Genomic DNA, 23,633 nt, shown 5'->3' on the forward strand with positions numbered 1-23,633 from the left:
TTTTTTTTTTTTTTTTTTTTTTTTTTTTGTGGTACCGGGGATCGAACTTAGGCCCTTAGGCTTGTGAGACAGGCAGCAAAACCACTGAGCTAAATCCCCACCCAAAGCTATTTTCTTTTAAAGCACATAAAGGCCCTGGTCAGCTGGTATGCTTCTGACTCTTTCATAAACACTATTGTATAGGCTAATTTAATTAGAAATAGAACAAGAATGAATGGATATTTGCAACTCATTTCAAGAATCCAATTATTTTGATTTCGTTGAGGAGCCAGACTTAGATAAAGCCATAGAAAAAATTTTGGCACCTGTGCCAGAAAATTTCAGGATGAAAATTAATACTGCCCAGTTACTTTGAGACCAATTAGCTTAGCCAAAGCAGGGGGAAACATTCCATAAGGAGCACACGATCCTAAACCTTACATTTCTCAAGACAGAAGTTCAGGCAGACGTCTTTGAGGCCCCGGCATGGGTGGAAGGATACAAGATATTTTAAACTTGAAACTACAGAAAGAATGAGCTTGAGGGTCATTACCAATAAAGAATAAGCATTAAATTTCAACGGAGGCAACTTGGGATGGATAACAATAAAAGAGGGGCTTATTTTATTTTCAAAGCAAGTAGAAAAAATTTTTACCCTGCACTTTTGAGTACCTAGATTTAACCTAATTTATTAACACTGTTTATCAACTCTGTTCATTTTTCAGAGAATGTGGTCAAGATGATGCTTCTCAGAAAATTTGTAGTTTTTAATAGAGGCCCATCAAATTGGAGGGGAGACTCTCCCCACAATTCACCTACATCTGCCAGGGGGAGGGCACTCAAAGAGATGCCCCTGATAACAGCAGAAGGGAGGTCAGGGAGCCCAACCCATTTGGAAAGGCACTTTAAGGACAAAACCTCTGCCTACCAAGAATCAGGAGTTTTAAAAGCCCAGGTTAAATTACTGGGTGTGAGAAGACTTAAAAGGACACCCACAAGGAAATCTGCTGTCACACACAGTATACTTGTTAGCATGACTATGACAGCATCTCAGAGACTACTAAAAAGGGAGCCGCCATCACTACAGTTTGAAGATGGATCAGCCGGTTCCCATTACAAGGGGCAGCAGAGCAGCTCTATTTTTAGAGCAGCTGGAAAGATCAAAGCAGAAGGGGCCCTTTATTGGCTCCCTATCTGGGTCCCTAATCTCTGTTTACTTTTTCTTTGTCATTATGTAGATCCCCAAGACACACAGCCAGGACTCCCCAGCATCCCCCACCTCCTGAGTCAAGCCTAAAAATTGGCCTTTGAAGAGGGCTGGGGTTGCTGCGCAGTGGTAGGTGCTGCCTAGCATGAGTGAGTGAGGCTCTGGGTTCCTTCCCCAGAACCTCAAAACACAACACAACAAAACAAAAAACAAAAATTGCTCTATAAGGTCTGTGTAAGGAGGAAATCCTCTGGGGAGGAACAAAGATCAGTCAAGTTCAAGGCAAAATTACCACCATACAAGTATTGAAACAGAGTTAAAACATCTAACTCAGTAGCTCTGTACTAGAAATCAAATTTGCTCAAGCTGCTTTCTCTGGGAGAAGGAACACAGACACTTGAAAACAAACAAACTGGTTTCAATGACTCTGGCCGGTGAGGCTGAGGTTAAATGCTGACGGGCTTCCTTTTAAAAACGAGTTTCTCAAATGCAAAATGACTTACTTTGGAAGAACAAGCTGTACATTTGTCAAACGCCAGGCTGACAGGAAGGACATTATCAAACCGTGACAGAAATCCCCGGATCTAAAAACAAACAAAATAGAACATTTCATATCACGCATGGAATGACCACGTCTGTGAAAATTCATGTCTGGGGTCTGAAAAAAGAGGGGGAAATGATGGCTGTGGCCGTTCTGACAGATTACTAGCAAAAATGGAGCTCAACCTGAGTATTTTCCCTGGTAATGTAATCGGTATGGGGAAGAAATACTGTGGGTCCTTTATTAGGAACCAGGGCCTACAGCTTTTCAAATATTTGAGACCTAAAACCAAATTTGAGTCTATGATATAAAAGCACACTGTAACATCTAAAGTACTGTTTTTATAAATGCCTTCAAAAATAGGTAAGTGCTGGGGGAATGTAGCTCAGTGGTCGTTTGCCTTGCATACGCAAGGCCCCATGTTCCACCTCCAGCACCGCAAAACAAACAGAAAAGTGCATCAACTCTGTTACTGTGATTCAGGTCTCCCACAGAGACCACGGGCCAGTGTGCATGTCCACACTGCTGTACTGGTGGGGCCCTGTAAGGCAGCAGGCTTGGACATTGCACCGAAGGCCCAGGGTCCCAGGCAGGTCCTGTTACTCGGTGGAGGCAGGGCACAGGAAGTAAAGTAACCCAGCAGCGACTGGTGAGGAAACAGCGCCACCTCGCGCACGAGCTTATCACTGCACCAGATGCACATTTTGATGTCCTCTCAGCCAGGTTCTGCCCAAGCTGGACTGAGGTCACCTGTACTAGTTACATCTTCACAACTGGAGCAACGCCACAAGGGGCGTTTCCATCTGTTGCTATATGAATGCTTAACATACCGTTACCTGAAACGCTAACGGTAATCTCTAGTCTCCCCAGGAAGCAACATTGTTAATGAGGCTGACAACACACCTCTTCTCATGAATTCATTGGCTGGATTTTCCAGCACAGTTCACAAAACTCAGGCTGGCAAAGCTGAAGCACCTCGGCTCAGGTAAACGGTGACAGCAAAGATTCAGAAATTGACCTGGTGACTCCAAACCTGCTCCAGTGTGGTTTTGAAGTAGGCTAGCAGCCTTGCTCTACCCTCTTGGACATCAGAGCTTTTGTGTTTAGCATTAGGTCTCCTCAGTTTACCATGGGTGCTGGAGATGGCACCAGGGCCACTGGCATGCTGAGTACACACCCAGCCCTCAGAGCTACTCCAGCACCCTCTTGCCCTTCCAGCTTCCCAACACCCATCCCCAAAGCCACAGAGCCTGGCAGAGCCTTCAGGGAAGGGAAGAACTTCACCTTTATCCCATGCCGTGCCTACAGGCTAACTGAAGGTGAGCCCCTCTCTCTGGAAAATCTAACCTTGAAGAAAATGCCAATGGTAATTTCTCAAATGTCCCTATTCACATGCTGTGATTTCACTGTAAACCTAGATCAAAGGAGTGTTTGGTAGAAATGATAAATCAGGTAAAGGGGATAAAGACAACCTCCTTGCGAACCATGAAAATGTGCTGTTTTAGGGTCCTGTATCTTAGACATGTGGCGACTTTTTTATGTAAGGCACAATCAGTGTCAGTGTGAGTATGCTACTCACAACACCAAAACAGGAGACATGGAAATGGCACAAAAGACTTTAATGGGAAAAGTCCAAGGGGGCTGCTGAGATCCTTATGAGCTCCGCAAGTTCTAGGCTTGAAAGAGTGCATGGTGAGCCTAACATTTCTTTTACTAAAAAAAACCCCTCCATTTCTAGCAATTTCCTGCTAAAATTTATCACAGCCTGCACATTAATGTCTACACACACACACAAACTGAAAAGGTTCCCAAGGTCTATTTCCTGTTGTGTAGCTCCTACTAAACTTTCTTTCTGCTGTACAAGGAATATGGGTGGTGTTCTCTGCTAAGCTGTCTTACGATTGGAATAGAGCTAAAGGGAAGGGAAGGAGTAGACCTAGTCAGAAGCTGAGAAAGGAGAGGAAAAAAAAAGAGAGAAAACAAGCAACAACCACAACAGAAACACAAACGTGCTTTCTTGGGAAGTGGAGAGCCATGTCTGTGTGCAAGGACTCCAAGCCCACCAAAGTGGCTACCAGAAGGCTGGGACAAAACCACAGTATTCCCAAGTGTAGATGGTTCGGAAGGAAACTCTTGTCAAACCACCCGCAGAGTACCACATCTGTATGCGCTCTCCTTCCCTGGCACACAGCTCTGCCATGCGTGAGTCTTCCTGCCACAGAGCACTGTGGTTTCCTGGAGCAGCCCAAGGACAGCAGGGAGTTCTTCCACTGGCCCTGCAGGTCCCTGGGTCACCCTGCCTTCCAGTGGGGTCTTGGATTGAATCTTTCCCAGCTCTTGCACCACACCACTGCCCTGCGCTACCACCTCCCTCCCAGAAACAAGCCTGACTCTCTGCCCTGCTCCAGGTGAAACCGACTGAATTCTTCGTGTGTCTAAGCCTGGCTCTTCCAAAAGAGCCACTTGGCTCCAGCACACTTGGTTATCACCAATCTTCGAGCCACCTACTGGTCTACCTGGCAATACTATCGCCCTCCCCTCAAATCCTTTTTCTCTTTTGGTCTTTATGCCTACAATATGATTTTAAAAATCAGCACCAGGGTTATTCACCCATAACTCCAGCTATTCAGGAGGCTCTGAGGCAAGAAGACCACGAGTCCCACCGGGGTGACTCGGACCCTGCCTTAAAACACAAACTGCAAAGGCTGGGCGTGCCACTAAGGGGAAGGCCCTGTTAATCCCAGTACAGGGGAAGGGGAGCAAAATCAACAACAGGTGACTGAGGTGACTCATATGTCAAACACTCATCCTTCACAGTGTACAATTCCGTGCTCTTTCAGCGTATTTACAGTGGTGCACCCATCACCATTATCTGATTTCTAAGCTTTTCCTCACCCCAAGAATCCCAGAACCCTAAAGCACCTAGTGTTCATTTAAATCTCTTGGTAGATGCTGGCCACCACTAGCCCGCTATTTCCTTTCACTTATCTATTATATTCCACGTAAATGGAACTGTACACAATTTAGATCCATGCTGTAAAGCACATCAGTGTATCATTCATTATTATTGCCACATGGTATTCAGTTTGATGGATTCGCTGTTTATCCGTTCCTCAGGACAGGGTCACTTCTCTTGGGCACACAATGAAGAGTGGAATGTTTGTACTCCGAAGAGCCGCCAAGCTGCTTTCCAAACGGACCACGCCGTAACACATCCCCACTGGCCTAGTGTGAGGGTTCCAGTTCTTCCCACTTTTTGTCGATCCTTGTGTGTCTCTCTTCTAATGTGGCTACCCTAGTGAGTCTGATGTGGTATCTCACCGACTTGCACTTGTATTTCCCGAAAGACTGGTAATGTCAAATGTATTTCTATGTGCTTCCTGACCATTTGTGTATTTTCTTTAGAGAATGTCTATTCAAATCATCAACCAAGTTTTAAGTTTGGTTGTCTTTTATTTTTTGCAGTACTGGGGTTGAGCCCAGGACCTTGCACATGCTGGGCAAGCACTCACCACTGAGCTACATCCCCAGCTCACCTGCCCATCTGTCCGTGTGATGGCTGATCGTGTCAGCTTGAGTAAGTAACACCCAACTAAACTGGCTCAGCATCGTCCTGGGACTATGCATGGAAGATCCACACTAGGCAGGATTGTCTCCAGAATGCTAGAAAGGAAGACAAAGAAGGAAGGATCGCTTGTTTCTTTCAGAGGAACTCCAGTCTTCACTTTCACTTTGGGTGATCCTCCTTCCTGGCTTCTCCAAACTTCTGAGGTCTCCACGGCACCTTCAGTTTCACACTCAGAGCTTCACACACTGCCTCTCAGGAGTACACTGCCCAGTCGCCAGGCCTCCTTCTGAAACCTGGGTGGAAGATTCCTGACCCCACAACTCTCGCATTCTGCCTGCTCCCAAAACCAGCTCCACGTGGACAGTGCCAAGGTCTGCCGGCAGCTGGAGCAGGAGCCAGGCTTCCTGCTCTCTTGGCTGTAGGGGTCCAGGGCCTATGAACCAAATCCCGAGCAACAACTTCCCTAGGACGCCGCCACTCTGGAACAGGGGAAAAGGCACCTATTGGACCCACCGTGAGTTGGCCTTTGCTAAAACTCCCCTGATCACCTCACCTCCTTAGGCCCCTCCTCTTACTGGAGGCCACAGTGACAGTCTGGACCCCATGGAACCAGCCTTAGTTCAGAACCAGTGTCTAGTAGTACCCAAAGTACCTGATCCTTTCTCTTCCCCCGGTGTATAGTCACTCGGCAAAAGGCCTTAGGTCCCTCCGGGAAGGATGGGAGAAAGAGGGACTATATAAATTTTTGGTCCACCAGGATCCTTCCCCCAGGATACCCAGCCTCCATATTTCCTTTTTTTTTTTTTTCCATCATTGAGTTTATTGGTACATTTTAGGTATACAGTACAGTCACATTCATTACTGGGATCTTGCACCTTTACATGACAGGTGGTTCTCATTTTTTTCCCGTCTCTGCTCTTCCTTTACCCCCCCACCCCATTTACAAACACTTTATTTCCATTTTTTCATTTTTCATTCAAGGAGTTCTGGGCGTGTTAAACTGGCTCAAATTTGGGAACTGCTTGAGCGGCATTACTATGATTTAAAGTAGGTTTCTGATCATTTGCCCTTAAATTTTTCCAATTATATAAATTTAGTAAAAATTTTGTAGGCTTCCTATCAATTTCACTTTTGGGAACAAAAATGTGGCTGATCAGCCAATGCCACAGGTATATACGTGTCAGATTATTCTGGTCACTGTTCTGCTTTTGCTGTCATTACTGTAGGTGCATGCGTCCTGCTTTTGGCGATGAGGTGCTGTCACTTGACCTCTGCCACTCCAGTCAAGCCCACTGCCCTTAAATTTCCCCACTGAGTAACCTCCAACCCCACTGTAAGGTCTGGCATATTCAGAGAAAAGCAGTGACGGGGTTCTTCAGGGATGCTGGAGCTCCCCGCACAAGCTTGTTTCTCAAGGTGTTAGTGAAGGGTACATTTTCTTTATTTATTAATTTTTTTGGTACCGGGGACCAAACTTGGGCCCTTACACTTGTGAGGCAGGAGGCGGAACCACTGCAGGGTACCTTTTCTGGATTATACCGGTGTGGTTGGTACACTAGGGCTGACGTAACAGATCCACTCCAGCACTCTCATTTCCCTAAGCCTCTGAATCCCCTCAACAGTAGTAAACCATGGAGTATCAGGCATCTCTAACTCGGTCACACTAGACTGTCTTCTGATTCATACTTCTACCAACCAGCCAAGTAAACTATTAGCATATTCCTTTACTCCATGAGCTGCAACATTAAACTTAAAAGTCCCTGCTTAAGGAGACCACATCAACCCCCTCAGTCTGGTCCAGGTGTGTCTTTCTGACACCATGACTCCACACTTGTAAAATCCATTCCCACACTTGCTCATCAGGCCCCTGCTTATACGAGTTGGAAAACTTAAGTTCTTTGAGAGAATGGCAGACCCCTCAAGAGCCACACTGTGTGCCTCACCCCGAGGACCATTCTGTGACTTGAGCCTGGATATGGGCCTAGAGGCAAAGGTGAGTGGGAGAGTGGGACCTGAGGAGCGTCCCCATTATCATAGTTGGTCAGCATGGGATAGTTTCCTCAGGTGACCTAGGAGGGCCAGCACCATAGGGCTGGGGGTGCCCTGCCACTGTGGGTGGGGCAATCTCTTTCTCTGGCAAAATAATCTCATTAGCATCTAAGAACTCAGCATCTTCAGCCTCCCCAGTGTGCAGACAGACCTCTTGCACCCTTCCTGACTCTGTGGGCAGCCACTGTAAGATAATCTTGAAAGTTATGTATTTGTATGTCTTATATTATACAAATCTCTAGTGAGCACTGACCCATAAAGATTTTGATTCCAGGAGTTGGGTGTATGAAGCTGTGAGTGTGAAGCCAAAGGTACAGGTGGAGACCCCAGAAGTTTCGAGAAGACAGGAGCATGGATCATCTGAGGAAAACTGCAAGGAGGGAGCAGAGCTGGCCCGAGAGGAGCCGTGGGAGCTGCAATCACCCTCAGTGCCACAGGGGCGGAGCCACCCTTTGGAGTTCACATTTTGCCAGAGATTGCCAGGGATGCTGGACGTGGAACTACAGGACTTAATGTTTGCCCTGCTGGATTCTGGACTTGCCTTGGTCCCATTCCTTGCCATTCCCCTATTTGTACCTTCTGGAATGGTAATGTCTACCTTGTGCTATTGAATGTTGGAAATATTTAACTGTCTTCATTAGTACAGGGGCTTGCAGCTAAGAATTTGTCTTAAATCTCAGAGGACACTTTGAACTTGGACTTCTCAGCAATGCTGAAACTGTTAGGACTTTGGCAACTCTTAGGGATGAACTGCTTTTTGCATAAAGGGATGTGCACTAGTCTTTGTGGGGCCAGGGGAAGAATGTTACAGCTTATGTCTGGATGTCCCCCAAAGCCTCATGCAGTCGCAGGTGGGGCTTTTCAGAGGAGGCTGAATCTAGACTGTGTGATGCTGGAATTGATTTATGGTATAATGCCAGGATTAAGAGTTTGAGTGCTACCCACCCTTAAGGACAATATAAGGGACAGAGAGTTGTGTAGTTTGCTTGCTTTTGCTGTGAACTGCTTCTCCTCTGCAATGCCCCTCTCCCATGACACCCCGCTTTGGAGACAGCCAACTACAAACTGAAACTTTGTCTCAGCAAGGAGAAAAGTGACTAAGACAGGCTGTCTGCCTGTTTCTCTCTGTCATACTGTAGATTGAACCTAGGTCCTTTGTACTGAGCTACATCCCCAGTCCTTTTTTATTTTTTTAATTTTGAGAAAGCATCTCATGAAACTGCCCAGGCTGGGCTCAAACCTGTCATCTTCCTGCCTCAGCCTCCCATAGTGCTGTAATTACAGGTGTGCATTTTCACACCTGCCTCCCTGGTCCTTTCTAAAAGGCTGAGACACAGTCTTTGCCAAGTTGCCCAGGCTGGCCTGGAACTTTCAGTCTTCCTACCTCAGCCTCCCAACTGTGACTACCATGCCCAGCTCTTTTTATTGTTGAGCTGTGAATTCTTTATATTTTGTGGGAAAAGGTTTCTTACCAGTTAAATGAGTTGCAGATATTTCTTCTTCTACAATTAGTGTTTTGGCTTTCTTGAAGCACTTTTAAAAATTTTGGTGAACTATTTTTTTCTTCTTTTGTCACTTCAGCTGTGGGGTCACATATATAAGAAACCACTACCTACCAAAAGGACTACTAGTTATGCTTTGTCTCCTAGGAGATTTGTACCTATAGCCCTTCCATGTAGGAATATGGTCCATTTGGGGTAATTTTCATATGGCACGAGACGAGGGTCTAAATTTATCCCATTGCATGTGGAAATCCAGTTGCCCATTACTGTGTTGATGACTCCTCTTCCCATGCTGAGCTATCTTGAGCTGGCTGCAGATGGATGGCTCTCTTCTGTTGTCAACTTTAGGCCCCAACCTGACATAGATCTGCAGTAGAGTCTTGACTGCAGTAGCTTTGTGCACGTGTGACACTGGAAAGTTTGAGTCCTCCAACCTTGCGCTTCTTTTCCAAGATTATTTGCCTGTTCTGGGTCCCTGGCATTTCCATGGGAATTTTAGATCAGGATGTGCTATAGTTCCTTTCTAAAAACACTTTGAAAACATCTTCCTTGCTTCTGGAGGACAACGTACTATCTGTATTCACCCACAGCACAGTGATCTGCTCTTAAAACATAGTAAATTACAACATGAACGAGTGAAACACAAACAACTCAAAGCCTGCAGAATTACTTGTTCTCCTATCTGAACTACATGGAAAAAACACATCCCAAATAAACCACAAAACTTATCACTATCCGCATTTTCCAGACAATCCCAAGCCCTTCCCAGTATAAGGACACAAGCTTGGAGCCTCCACAGTGGGCTCTGCATTCTCCCCAGTCTCATAAGAAATGTGTAGAAGTTCCTGCCGAAATGTTTAGTCCTAACTTAGTCACGCACACAATTCCCAGGGCAGTCTGAAATCCAGGCGGCTAAGGCAAACACCCTTGTATTCACACTTTCCTGGACAGGCCGGCCCTGTCTCCCAGTCACAGGAGTGGAAAGAGCTGTCTGGACTGGGTGTGGCTTGGTGGTGGGTGCCCACTCTGCAGCTTGAGGTTCGGCTCTCAAGCCCAGCAGGTGCGCGTGTGCACATGGTTTGTGCCTCAGTTCGGTAGGAAAATTCACTGTGAACTTTATGCTTTGTGACACTCAGAGTACGTCTGACAGTGGCTTGTTCGGATCTTTTCCTAAAGTGCCCCATCAGAAGACTCCTGGGTCCTGGATGCAAAAGGTCTGGGGTAGGGCCTGTGAGTCCAGTAAAGGGTCTCTGGTGTGTGCTGCCACACGCACAGCTACCTTATTCACAACTGTCTGTGGTCCACACTGTACCATCAGCCTCACAAAATGGAGCAGCCAGGAAGTCTCCAATCCTTCCAGATTTTCTAAAAACAGCAGCAGCATTCCACCTTATTTATCCTGTACTAAATTAGCATTTAAGTGAAAAGGCTTTATAAACTAATGCCAAAGTTACTTCCCCATCCACACAGCAAGCAAAGCCTCTGGACCCAACAGTGCTCAAGGTTAATTCTCTAAATGCTGGCTCTCAACTCTTCTCCCATTACTAATACTTATTTCCCTGTCCGTCTCTCTCTTTTTTTCAGACAGGGCCTTGCTACAGATTGCTGGGACCACAGGTGTGCGTCACACCAGGCTGCTGTCAGTCTCTTAACAGAGTGGAGATTAAAGAGCTTTGTTAAACAAATCAATGCTCCCTTTAAAAACAATCAACACTTGACAGAAAACAAAAAACAGACCAGCCATTTAAAATGTAAACATTTACATTCCTTTTAAACAGGCCCCTGTGAAGACTGCTTTCTCCTCCTCCTCTGGCCCCATAGGGGGAGATATTGCCAATTTCACCCACATGCCACCCTTGGCAGCTAGGGAGGCACCAACCTTACCCATGCCCTTGCATGCTTTACCTGCTTTTAAATTAAATCAGTTTTTAAATGTGAATACTTTTCCTTTTCACAGCAAAGACTTTGGGAAGAAATGAAAACAACTTATATAGAAATTGAATCTATGGTTGCCTGAGGCTTGGGGGAACTTGGAGGAACTTTGGGGTGACATGTCCTGTGTTTCCTTTGTGGTAGCATCATATGAGTGTACAGATTTGTCAACACTTACTAAAAAGTAACACACTGTCCATGAATCATGCCTTGGCAAACGGTGATTTTTTTTGAGACGGGATCTCATCATGTGATTCAGGCTGGCCTCAAACTCACTACATAGCCCAGGCTGGCCTGGATCTCAGGGTGATCCTCCTGCCTCGGCCTCCTGAGTGCTCGGATTACAGCCATGTACCTCCACACTCAGATAAAAATGCAATTAAAAAAAAAGTTTATAAACCTAATTTTTTCAAAAGTACAGAAAGGTACAAAATATAAAGCTTCCCCTTTAGTCCACCTCTCGGGCCTGAAGCCCCTGACATTTCTAATAATGCAGCCTTCTTTATTAGGAGTGGGAGATGAAACAGGGCTCCGGTGTGCTAAGCAGTTCCTGTCCCGCTGGGCTACACCCTCCCCATGAGAAAGAAAACGGTGTTATGCTAAGCTAGAGCTGCAGTGTGGATCTTTGCAGCTCATGGAATATTTTTTAAAACCCAGGTGGGAATAAGAACCTCCAAGAAAAACAATGACTTGTGTTTTCTTGGCTTCTAACCCACACACTCCTCCGGCCCAGGCCCATGAAGAACAAAGCAGCCTGAACTGAAATCCAGTCACCAGGCTGGGGCCCTCAGTGGTACCTGGCTTGTCTAACAGGGCCTGAGAAAACAACAGGCTGCCCTCGGCGGGAAAGTGGAAACTGCACAGGACGTAGAAAGCTGCTACCTGGGGTTTTGGTTTTTTACTGGGACTGAACCCTGGGGGTGTTCTTCCTCCACACTGCAACCCATCCCGGCCCCGGCCCTTTTTATTTTTTACCTTGAGATAAGGTCTCGCCAAGTTGCCCAGACTGGACACCAGCTAGAGCTCCTCCTGCCTCTGGCCTGCCGAGTGGCTGGATCACAGGGGTGTGCGCAGAGGCTGTAAAGGGTGGTGGGGTTTGCCTTGGTGGCTCTCAGCTGGCCCCAGTGCTGCGCTTTGAGGTCATCAGGAACACCTGTGCGGGCTGCTGAACTCTGGGAGGCAGCTGGGCCGCCGACTTTGAGGGCTGGGGCATGCTCGGGACAGGGAGGAAGGGTTCCTGTGGGACACACTTGGCACCGGTGGGGACACCACATTCCCAGGCAGTCCAGGAGCAGGATCTGATCTATGCTACCTGGAGGAGTCACGCGCAGTGTCCGCAGGATGCCACAGACCCAGCAGCAGGGCTCTGGTCCCCTGAGAGCTCCCTTAGTGGCTCTGGGATGGGCTGGGAAATGGTGAAAGTGACTCTGATTCAAGGACTCACTGTCTTCTGGGGCCATGGGGCTGGGGTCCCTGCTTCTCCATTAGTCCTCAGCCTCCCTGTGATAGGGCCTCTTCCACACCGAGCTCATAGGGGCGGGCAGCTGGCCAGGGATGCTGGGTGTTTTCACACCCTCACCTCACCTGGGCCTCGATGCCCTCCTGTGACCACCCACCAGTTCCTGCAAAAGGAAAGTGAGGCTCAGAGGAGCGGCAGTGCCAGGAATCGATAAATTCTGCTCTTTCTGGCTCTAAAGTTGGGGAGTGAGCAGAAAGAAAAAGAGGGAGTAAAAAGAAAAGAAGAGAAAGCCCAAGGAAAGTAAAGGAAACATCCCTTAACACTCAGATGGAGGAACTTCTAGCAGGTGTCTTCCATAGTCTCTGCCCAGCTGGATACAAAATAAATAGATGAGGACAAGGAAAGGCCCTTCCTCTCCAAGCACCCACCCTGGCTATGTTCCGGCCTAGGCAGAGTAGACGGCTGGACACCAGGCCCATCTTGCCAGCCTCTGCTGGAAGCCAAGACCCATGGTGCGAACAAGCAGCCACTTTGAGGGCTCCCCTGGGGCCCAGGTGGAAGCCCCTGCTCTAGCTTCATGGACCAGTTTCCATCAGGCCTGGCATCGGCCTGGCACTGGAAGTCTGCATGACTAAAAACCCAGATTAGCCTTGGATGTTGAAGAGCTTCTCAATCCAATCCAGTGCCAAGATGGGGAGTTTAGCCATGGCAAACAGAGGTCTTTTCAGATCACAGATTCTGCTTCCTGCCTCTCAGCATCCAACTCCGAGCCACTCAGAGAAGGAAGCAGAAGTGAGCCAGCAGCGTCCTCCAAAACACACTGCAGAGCAGAGCTCATGCCTCCAGCCATTCCCTGCGTGACCACTGATCCCAGAGGTGCAGGTAAGCCCACGTAACTTCCTCTTAGAGTGGACAGGCTTCCAGTGGGACAAGAAGTGAAAGAGGAGATATAACCAAGTGTGTTCATGTGCCCAGAACGGTGCTGTGCCCGGTAAACACGAGTTAACCCACACACAAGTTCCAGAGCTTGTTATTTTTCCCCATTTTACAGATACATAAAACAGGAGGTTCAGAGAGGACAGAGCAACCTGCCAATCAGTGTCAACACTGATGAGGGGCAATGGCTGCCTCAAGTCCTCTTGGGAAATGAAGGCATGAATGAATGAGTACATGCATGGACGTGGTGAGACCTGTGTGATCATGAAGCCTTCAGCTGCCTCGCCCAGGGGAATCCCACATGGGACAGCTTTGGGACAGCCCTGTCCAGTGAATGGTGCTCAGAAAGCACAGGGATATCTTTCTGTCGGCGTGGGAGGCCTGGCTCCTCTGGGGACCAGACATCACCCCCAGATGCCTCAGACTGCTATCATTGAGGATGTGTCCTCCAAAGAAGCCCCCCCACTTTACTCCTGGGGCCTCACAGAAGCAGCCCAGACATTGTCAGCTCTACCCAGACCCCTCCTCCCCACCACACCCACATGGTTTGGATCCATCATCCACCTGAGACCGCTCCAAGAGCACAGGACTCAACACTGGGTGGCCTTGTGCTACTGAACTCGGCATGTGGGGAGCACCTACCTGCACAGCTGAGTGGGGCAGGGAGATAGGGCGGCCAGGTCACACACAACTGGTCTACGTGTTTCCCAGCACAGGACATGAAGCAAAAGGCCTGAGGATCTGGGGGCACAGCCTGTGCAGAGAGGCCAAATAAGCAGCAGACCAAGGCACAGCCTGAGACTCCAAAGCTGGCTCACTAGTGACTCCAAGGCTAGGCCCTCACAGGGTCCTGCCCTAGTTTTGGCTTTTGTTCCTGAGATGAACCACAAGAAAGAACTGAAGAGGTAGGCGTGGTGCCATGATTGTAATCCCAACACCTGGGAGGCTGAGACAGGAGGATTACTGCAAATTCAAGGCCAGCCTGAACTGCATAGCGAGATCCTATCTCAAAGAAAAAAAAAAAAAAAAAAAAAAAAAAAAAAAAATAAAAAAAAAAAAAAAAAAAAAAAAAAAAAAAAAGAAAAAAGAACTCAAGAGCCAGAGAACCATAGGGTTGGCAAGTCCAGACCCAGAGGAGAGAACAAACACATACGCAGGGTCTTTTCTTCAATGGTTAGAACCCAGAGTGCATTTAGCCTGAGACAAAGCATGTGAACTGCTGGGTGCACAAATAGGACTAAGCAGTTAAGCAAAGTCCTGGGGGCCACTAACCTCAGTCACAATTAGAGTCTCTCACCAGCCTGCAGCCCGGTCTCCTGTGGACCTCAGGAGTCGTCCATGCCTTCCGTAATGCCTCAATGGTGCTGACTACCAAGGGACCAGAAGAATCTGGCCCTCAGCAAAAGATCCCAGGGGCTGGGAAGCAGAAGGAACGACACCACTACGCTAGGAACACCCAGACTAATAGTGCATTACCAATGGGAAGCATTTACATGAAGTTCAGAGTCAGAGTAAAGTCTCCCAAGGGGCTGAGGGCCAGAGATGCTTACCTCTCAGGAGGGTGTGGTGGCACATGCCTGTCATCCCAGCATGTAGGAGGCTCAGGCACGAGATTGTGAGCTCAGTGTATGTGAACTACATAGAGAGCCTCTGTCTTCCCCCAAAAAGAGACATTCCCCTCTCTGTTGGAAGAAGCATGGTGGGCAGGTGCCTTCTGATCTCCATGCTGTATGGTGTGCTCGTTTTGCAGTAATCCATCAAGTTCTACACTAGTGATGTGGGATTGCATCAATGCATCAATAAAATGATTGTGGATTGTTTTAGTTTTTTGAGACTGGGTCTCACCATGTAGTTCAGGCTGACCTTGAACTCACTATGTAGCCCTGGCTGGCCTTGAACTCGTGGAAATGCTTCTGCCTCAGCCTCCCAAGTGCTGGGATTACAAGTGTGCACTACCACGCCTAGCCAAAATGATTTTTTTGAAGAATCACTTTCTTTATAGATAGAAAATGGCTCATACTTCTTGCTGCCTGCTCAGTGAATTATGTACATGGGGCTAGAGACTTGAAAAAGAAAAACAAAAAAACCTGAAAACCAAGACCCATAAGCCCATTTTCTTACTTTAGATGGCTTTTCAGGGTTTTCAGAGCCAGTGAGAGGTTCCCTCGGGCAGAAATTCATTGAGTTTCAGGGCCCAGTGTGGCCTCTCTGCACATGGCCAATCTCCGGATGGAATGAATTCTGCCAGGCCCACAGGGAGAAGGACAAGTAACCCTCAGGCCTCCCAGATCTGATGCAGAGGACAGGGACCAGGGAACACAGGAAAGCTAAGGAACTTCCTCCAAGTGACACAAGGAGCTGCCGGTGGGGGCTGCGGGAGTTAGTCCAAGGACTATTGCTTTTCTACTGCACCTTGTTCTGCTGGAGACAAGTGAGAAATGGTCTCCTTTGGGGAACTGAGAAAAATGAGCTAAGAGAGCCTGGCTGGTCATTCTTTACATGTAGAGTACACAAAGGAGTTTACTGAGTTCCCTCCAACAGGAAACCATTTGTCTTGGGGTGGTGGGGGAGAGGAGGAAGGGGAGGAGAGAAGTGCTGAGTTGGCAACTAGGCACTGTTTTTGCGCAGAGGATGTTCCCCTAATCAAAACACAGTTGCAGAGATGGATGCACTCCACTTGAGAAAAAGGAAAAGTTGTTTAAACACTAAAAATGGACAGCACAGCTCTGATTAATTTTTAAGTTTTTTTCTCCACTTTCTTTTTTAGAATGCAGCTAAAAATATAGACTTGAAGCATAAAATACTGCAAGCAAGTGATCTCACACACACACACACACACACACACACACACACACACACACACACGCTGGACCTTTCCCATATATGGCCACATTATTCTTCGTCTTTGAAAAGACCAAATGAAGAGATTGCCAACAACCAAAATAATCCTTCAGTCAGCTGAAAAGGAGGAGAGGGAACTGGAAGGGCTGCTGGGTGACAAACAATCGCCAGGCTCAATGGGGATCGGTCACACGAGAGGGATTAGTTGCCATAGCACTTGGAAAACATGGGCACATGCATTTTGACACCGGCCCCTTCTCTAAAGAGACGGTTCTGCCCTCTGGCCTCGGCACTGAGAAAACTACAACTGCAGTAATTGAACATAAAGGGCTTGAAGAAGGAAACCAGAGCGGGGCATGACTGAAAATTTAATTAAGGCCCTTCTCAGAATAAATCTGAAAAGGAGATGAGGGTGCTGGGCAAGGTCAGACGGGCGGGGCAGGCAGCTGGAGGCAGCGCCCAGCAATGCCATCACAGGCCCTGTAGGCAACATGAGAGCCACCTCGCGAGAGCTGGGGAAGTCACATTCCCCAAGACTCTGGTCACAGCCCATGTCAGATGGGTTCCTGGACATAGGCTGAGCACTTGCTTTGACTGATACAGACAGGGAGCACGGAGAGGTGAGGGGCCCAATGCCAGGTGTGTGATGGGAGGCACAGGGACCAGGGGCTTAAGTGAGGTGTCAGGGACAGCACTGGTGGGAGGGCAGGCGTGAGAGTGGACAGTAGCCACCAACCCTCTCTACAACCTGCTTGGGTCATTTTCCCTCCTCAACTGTAAAAGGACAGGGCTGGCCTAGACAGGAACAGGAGTGGGGAGGCGGATGGAATGGGTGGCTACAGTGGGGCACAACTCAGGGTAGAGCACACGCTTAGCAAGTACCATCATCAAAACAGAACCAAAAGCTGACAAGCACAGCCACTGCCACTCTGAAGGGGGCTCAAACTCAGCATAGAAGAACCGAGTGCTGACTTCCAAGAGGTCAGACCGGAACTCTTTTCCCTCCAAAACACCTAGTGATACACACTCGTGAAGAGGCAACTCAGGACTCAGAGTTTATCCATCTGCTTTTTCAGGGTCACTCCCTGAGGGACGGAACTTCCATAGGATGCTTCGGGTTCTTTCTAAAAGGACACCCTGCTTTTGGGGATGAAACACCTTCCTGATGGCTTTCCCATTCTATCTGGATAGAGAGTTAAGAATAACAACAAACAGCAGTGACAAGAGCAGCAGGTGTCACTCCCCAGGATCCTCACACTGCTGTCCTAACCAGCTGCTAGGCTACCAGGGGAGGTCCATCTTGTTTACAGAAGGGACTAAGGCTGGGGAGAAGTCCTGTGCCCTGTTTGGAAGGCTACCTTAGTGCTCAGCGGCCTGGGATTTCAGCCACTGTCCAGCTGATTGCAAAGCCCACCTTTCCTTTTCTATTGGGTCAGCAGGTGGAATATATCAAAGATCCGGCTATGCTGCTGGGTCCTGATGTCTCCCCACAGGATCCCCAGAAAGGACATGTAGCAGATTGACTAATGGTCAACTTGTAATGCCCAGCTGAACTGAATCAGAGTGGTCTGGGCGTGAAGGATCCACCTGAAGTGTGTTACCAATAGCCATAAAAAGAGGACTGGAGGGGAAGATCTTGGCCTGTTGATTTTCTAGGAAAAGCTTGCCATGGATGGTTTTCCTGATGTGAACTCCTCATTAGAGGAGGAGCACAGGGCCTCTCTGTCACTGGGAATGGCTGCTGCTTTCATCAGGGGAGCTTTGATCTTTACCAGTGAGCATCAGTTCCTCACCTTGGTGGCACAAATCGTTCATCTCACTGGCGTAGGTTTTCTGGCTTCCACCACTGGCCTTTGGGCCTTCCAGATGCAGATCTTCAATACGGACAAGCATGAGACATTGCTGTAGGCTCTAGGCCACTGGCTGGTCTCAAGGAGGACATTGCCTTGGACTCTAAGCCTTTAGCTGGACTTGTGTGGGAAACTGCTGGGATCCAGGCCCTCAGTTGAATGTTTCAGGCTTCTAGTGTGCAGTTAATCTCTTGCACTCCTTTGCAATTGACTCTTTGGGTAATTATCATAAAATAACCTTATACGTTAAGTGTCCTGTATTTATACGTTATGTGTCCTCGCCCAATACTACTGACTCCACCAGACACCTTCCAGGCAGTCACCAGGACTCCCTCTGAAATCCTAGCTGCATGGTGAGTGGCTGCAAGGATGGGACAGTGAAGAGACCCCATGTATCCCCCGACCCCGCATGCAGGCAGAGGGTCCAGCACAGTCCTGCCTTCACTCACATCACTGACCTGGTGGGGCACAAGCCCCAGCGAAGTGGGAGGCTCATTCATGCGGTCCTCACTGCTGCTGGCAATGGCATAGCCCCTGGGGAGAGGAAATAGTTGAGCTGCTCAGTGAATCGGCTTAGGGGATGAGTGAACAAGGGCAATATGGAAAGTGTCTACTGAGACTTGGAGGACCACAGTGGCCCTGGGCAGACAGCAGGCCCTAGTGAAACACTCCTGTCTTTGGAGGGAAGGAAAAGTGTCATTAAAAACAAAACAAAACGAAACACTGATGGCTTAGAGTTAGAAACCAGTGTGACCATTGGCAAGTTGCTTAAGCTCTATGGACTTCAGGTCCCTCACCTACAAAACAGGGATAAGGAAAGCTTCCAATGGTGCTGCACACCTGTAATCCCAGCACTCAGGAGGTTAAGCAAGAGGACCAGTGTGAATCAGCCTCCCAAGTGGCTACTGTGCCCAGCTTGAGAGAATAAATATTAAGTGGATATTAACTGGCTATGTGTGCATGGAGGTATAGCTCAGTGGTAAAGCACTTGCCTAGCATGTGTGAGGCCCTGGGTTTAATCCCCAGTAGGGAAAAAAGGTGGAGGTGACATGTGATTATATTAAAAAATTGCCTTCAACTTGTTTTTTACATAAGATTGTAGAGATAAACAGAAAAATACACATTTTATGAATGAAATGCTATGTCTTGGGCTTGCTTTTTAAAAAGCTAGCAGGAGCCAGGTGTGGTGGTACACGCCTGTAATCCCAGCACTCCGGGAGGCTGAGACAGGAGGGTCTCTGTGAATTTAAGACCAGCCTGGCTTACATAGTGAGACCCTGTCTTAAAAAAAAAAAAAAGCCAGCAGGAAATGAAAAATAAGTGGTCAGGTTCATAGATAAAACTTAGTGGTGAATATCAGGGGGATATATATATATATATAATATACATGAAATATATATAAAATATATATGAAAGAATATATGATATATATAAAAGAACATATATATATATATATATATATATATTTCTCACACATTTTTTTAATTTTCCATAATTAAAAGTTTTGTTGTTTTGAAAAAAAATGGTTATACGAGAAAGTAATACACAACCAAAAGCCAAGAAAAACTACAAACAGGAATAGACCCTAGCAAACCCAGAGAGTGAAGATACCTGCTAGGCACTTAAAGGAGAACATCCAAGTTTTCATGGAAACAGAAAGATCAAAATCACACTTTAGCAGAAAATGGAAATGGATAAAATAAGATGAAATGGCAATTCTATACCTGAATCATATAATAATGATATTAAAAATGCAACAGATGGTTTTAACACATATCAGACACAAAGAAGAGAAAATCAGCAACTGGAAGATAAGCCAAGAGCAAATCACCAGACTGAAACAAGGAAAGACAAATGTCTGAAAACAGAGAAAAGAGCATGAAAGACACATGGGTTGGTTTTGACTGATGTGTAACTGCAGCCCCAGATGGAACAAAGCAGGAGCACCTGGGCCTCAAGCAATATTTCCAGAGATAAAGGCCAAGTTTTCCACAGTGAATGACACACATCCAGCCGAAGACTCCAGAAGCACTAGAAAGTTCCACCGAAATGAGCAGAATCACAAAGGCACAGGAGGCCACGTTTGTGAAAAGCAGACGATAGGCTCATGGTCAAAGCTGTGGAGGGAGGGAGGGCAGGCAGAAGGGAGAAAAGCAATCATTGAGAGAGGCAGCAAGGTGGCAAGCAGCCTACCCCACCCAGACTACAGTGGGCAGACTCAGACTGGGCTCGTCCAGGGGAGAGAAGATGAGTTTCATCCAGCGCCACTGAATCTCAAGCCGGAAGCAGGAAGATGTTTTCAGATACACACACTGACACATATCCGTCCCTGGTAACCCTGAAACAAACACTAAAGGATATTTATTCTGCGGGCAGGAGAATGCCCTAGGTTAAGCTTGAAGATATAGAAAGAAACAAGAAATAAAAATGAAAAATGTTAGCAAAACAAAATCAGTACCAACTATGTAACAATAACAAAATATTCTGGGGTTTAAAATATAAAGTTTTTGTTTGTTTGTTTGTTTTGGTGTTACTAAGGACTGAACCCAGACCTATGCAATGAGCTGCACCCTCTTTCTGAAATAGGATCTCACTAAAGCACTAAGTTGTTCAGGTTGGGTTGGAGCTTATGATCCTCCTGCCTCACATTCCCAGAGTGCTGGGAATATGAGAGTATGCTACCAACCTGGCTAAAATATAAATAATTTTAAAAAATAAATGTGAAGATACTGCTGGTTATCTACCCAACATCCATTACCATCTTTTACATTCTCACAACTTGATTTAGAGAGGCAATGTGTTCAGCCAAGAAACTACATTGGCCATAATTCCTTGCAACTAGGAGTTACTGGAGGCACAGCAGGCATCCTGTGACCACAGGATGACAAACATAAGGAAGATAGCTATGTAGGCAGGGTGGCACACAGCACAGGCGGTGGTATGCACTCAGGAAGCTGAGGTAGGAAGACTGATGCAAGTTTAGGGCCTTCTTCAGGTACAGCATGAGGTCAAGACCAGCATGAACTTCATAGTGAAATGGGGGGGGGGGGGAAGGAAGGAAGGAGAGAGAGAGAGTGAGAGAGAGAGGAGAGAGAGCAAGAGCACGCGCTAAGAGTACAGGAAGGAACCAGAGGCCCCGAAGGCACAATGGACCCTTTGTGACTTCCCTGGACTGCTGACCTCTGAACTTCTTGCTGCATGAGAAAGATAAAGCCTCGTTCAGCTGATTCATGAATGCAGACCTCTGTCCCACGCAGCTGAACACAGTTTCTAACACGTGATTCCGTGTACTGCCTAACAGATGTTCAGGGCTTAAAAAATCAAAACTTACTGATGGAATACAAGCATGCAAGTCCTAAGGCTTTTACAAAAACTTAAATTGTTCAGATGATAAGTGGCGGAATAATTCAAAGAATTCAAGTCCAGAAGGATGTAGGAATATAGCCTCAAAGGACACAAGTCAAGCTCTCTAAGGCCAAAGACTGAACCAGTTTGTTTTGTTTTGGGCTTGTTTTTTGGAAAGAGCAATCCAATTTTCAGAAGGCTCAGACTGAGAAAAGGCTGAGGGAACACTGATGAGCCACTGCTGGCAAAGCAGACTCACCCCTCTGGGTGCTGCAGGACAGAAGCCATCAGCTCCACCGCCAGGGCTCCTGCGATCATGGCCAGGCCCGGACGGCTCACGGTGCACTGCTGGTCCAAGGTCCGGTCCCGCGTTGACTGCAGAGAGCAAGCACGGATGTGTGTGCTCAGAGCTGCCATGCTCTCAACACTCGCTGTCACCACAACCAGATGCTCCCCAGTGGCCATGAACATCCAGCCTCAAATAGCTTCACCAAGATAAACATGACATTAAATGACATAATATACCAACAAGGATTGGCAACTAAACCTTCAGAGCCTGGGAGTTTTCAGCCAATAGTGAGTGGTGGGAGCCATTATACATAATTTTAGGGAAAAATCACTTCACAACTAAATTATGATTAGGGCTGTCTGAGGCCTCAATTGTCCTGTGGTGCTGTGACTCTCAAGGGCAAGATTACATCAGCTGAAGACATCCTGGTTCTTTGAGAAAAGAATAGTAATACAAAAAGAAAAAGGTTTCACCTGGGAAGGGACAAATTCCTTATCAACTTTTGAGAAAAGAATAGTAATACAAAAAGAAAAAGGTTTCACCTGGGAAGGGACAAATTCCTTATCATCCCACCAACTCATCCCACCAACTCTTGTGAGAATGAGAACATCTCACCATCCTAATCAACTTAAACTCCTCATAGACCTAAGATCCTCATCATCATAGGGTTACTGCCACCCTCCAAGACATCTGACATTCCTCTGATTATAAGATCCTTGTCAATTTAGGATTATCACCACCCTCTGAGTCACCTGATACTCCCTACAAAACCAATAAATAGTGACAAGCTTGGGGTACCTTTGTCTTCGCTGCCCAGAGCAGCACCGATCAGGCCCCTAACCCAGCTTCTTCTCTAAGCCTTGTTTATCTTTTTCTAATTATTTTTGTGTTGTAGTGGCTCACAGGAGACCAAGACCCGTTGCAGGGCTTCTGGCAACGTCCCCTTTCCCATTCCCTGTAAGCAACACATCCCTAGCTCACAAGAACTGCAGCATGCACCCCTGTAACTGACTCAATTCAACTCACTTGTCTTGGGAGCCAGGAGGTGGAGAGAGAGGAACAATTATTTGAACAGATTCTGCCTCCATTGTGCTGAGGTCCCTGGGATTCGGGCACTAATTTGCCATGCTGCAGTCTCAGTCCCTCTGTGTCTCTCATACCTGTGTGTGGCCCAGGGCTCAACTGCAAGCTTCTTCCTGGCCCCAATCACAAGCCTACACTGAAACAAAGCCACAGAAACTCATCCTTCAGACTCCAGACACATCAAGGGATTACTGAGGCATTCTGACTGAGAATTTCGCTACATAAACCAGCAAGACTTTCCTGTAGTGGATCCTAAATCTGACTTGTCAGCAGTAACTAATAACAGGACCAGCCATGTATTCCAGCACCACAGTGGACATCCGGCCTCACATAGGAAAGGCCTTCTTTCCTTAACATGGGGAGGTCACAAGGGCTGGTCACCCAAAGAAGGTCTGAGTTATTAAGCAAAAGTTCTAAAAGAAGGGGAGAAGACAGGAAAGGGGACAGAAGACATCTCTGCATGGGTTCCCAGAGAGCTATGATCTGGGCTAGTAACAGACCATTCCCACACACTGCCTGGTGGCGGGGGTAACATAGGGGCTGAGCGCTAAGGCCACTCAGAATACGCCCACACCTGACCTGTTCTGCACTGCAAGCTGACAGGGCTAGACTTCATCCCTGTTCTACTAGGCTGCCATAAAAGTCCAAAAGATACAGTGAATCTGAATTTCAGACAAACAACAAATAAAATGTTTAGCATAAGTAGTCTCAAATATTGCTTGGGACATACTTATACTAAAATAATTCATTCTATACCTGAACTTCAAAGTTACCTGGCAATCCTATATTGTCACTTGTTAAATATGACCAGCCCATGTCCCACTCTCGTGCTGCAGATGGAGCCTAAGGGATTTATTCAGGATCAGTGTGAGGAAGGGTTGAGTCTGGCCAGAAGCTGGTCTCTGGGCTGGCTCGTCTAGGTAGCTTTTACTAAGGTATGCACAGGGCACAGGCAGGGGGAGGTCAGGAACCAGCCCACACTGTAGTTTCCTCTTTGAGTGGCCCTTACCAGAGCTGAGGCTGTGTTTATGTTGGTGAACAAGGAAAAGCTG

General features: G+C 47.2%; 1 protein-coding gene across 5 annotated transcripts in view; it reads right to left on the reverse strand.

Annotated features, from left to right (window-relative positions):
* Atg7 (autophagy related 7) overlaps positions 1–23,633 on the reverse strand; it is a 217,464-nt gene that overhangs the window by 135,071 nt on the left and 58,760 nt on the right. For 3 of the 5 annotated variants that reach the window (XM_010631430.3, XM_010631416.3, XM_010631409.3), the window contains exons 15-17: positions 21,469–21,584; positions 18,323–18,398; positions 1,690–1,770 (exon numbers count right to left, since the gene is read on the reverse strand). In XM_010631430.3, the coding sequence (XP_010629732.1) occupies positions 1,690–1,770; positions 18,323–18,398; positions 21,469–21,584 (273 nt within the window). Of the gene's footprint in view, positions 1–1,689; positions 1,771–18,322; positions 18,399–21,468; positions 21,585–21,612; positions 21,695–23,633 lie in introns of those variants that run through there. The other 2 variants (XM_033759762.1, XM_010631438.3) reach the window with 2 other exon arrangements.

This window comes from Fukomys damarensis, unplaced genomic scaffold (assembly GCF_012274545.1).
Source record: "Fukomys damarensis isolate Sample0158 unplaced genomic scaffold, DMR_v1.0_HiC HiC_scaffold_37, whole genome shotgun sequence".
Taxonomy (NCBI): Eukaryota; Metazoa; Chordata; class Mammalia; order Rodentia; family Bathyergidae; genus Fukomys; species Fukomys damarensis.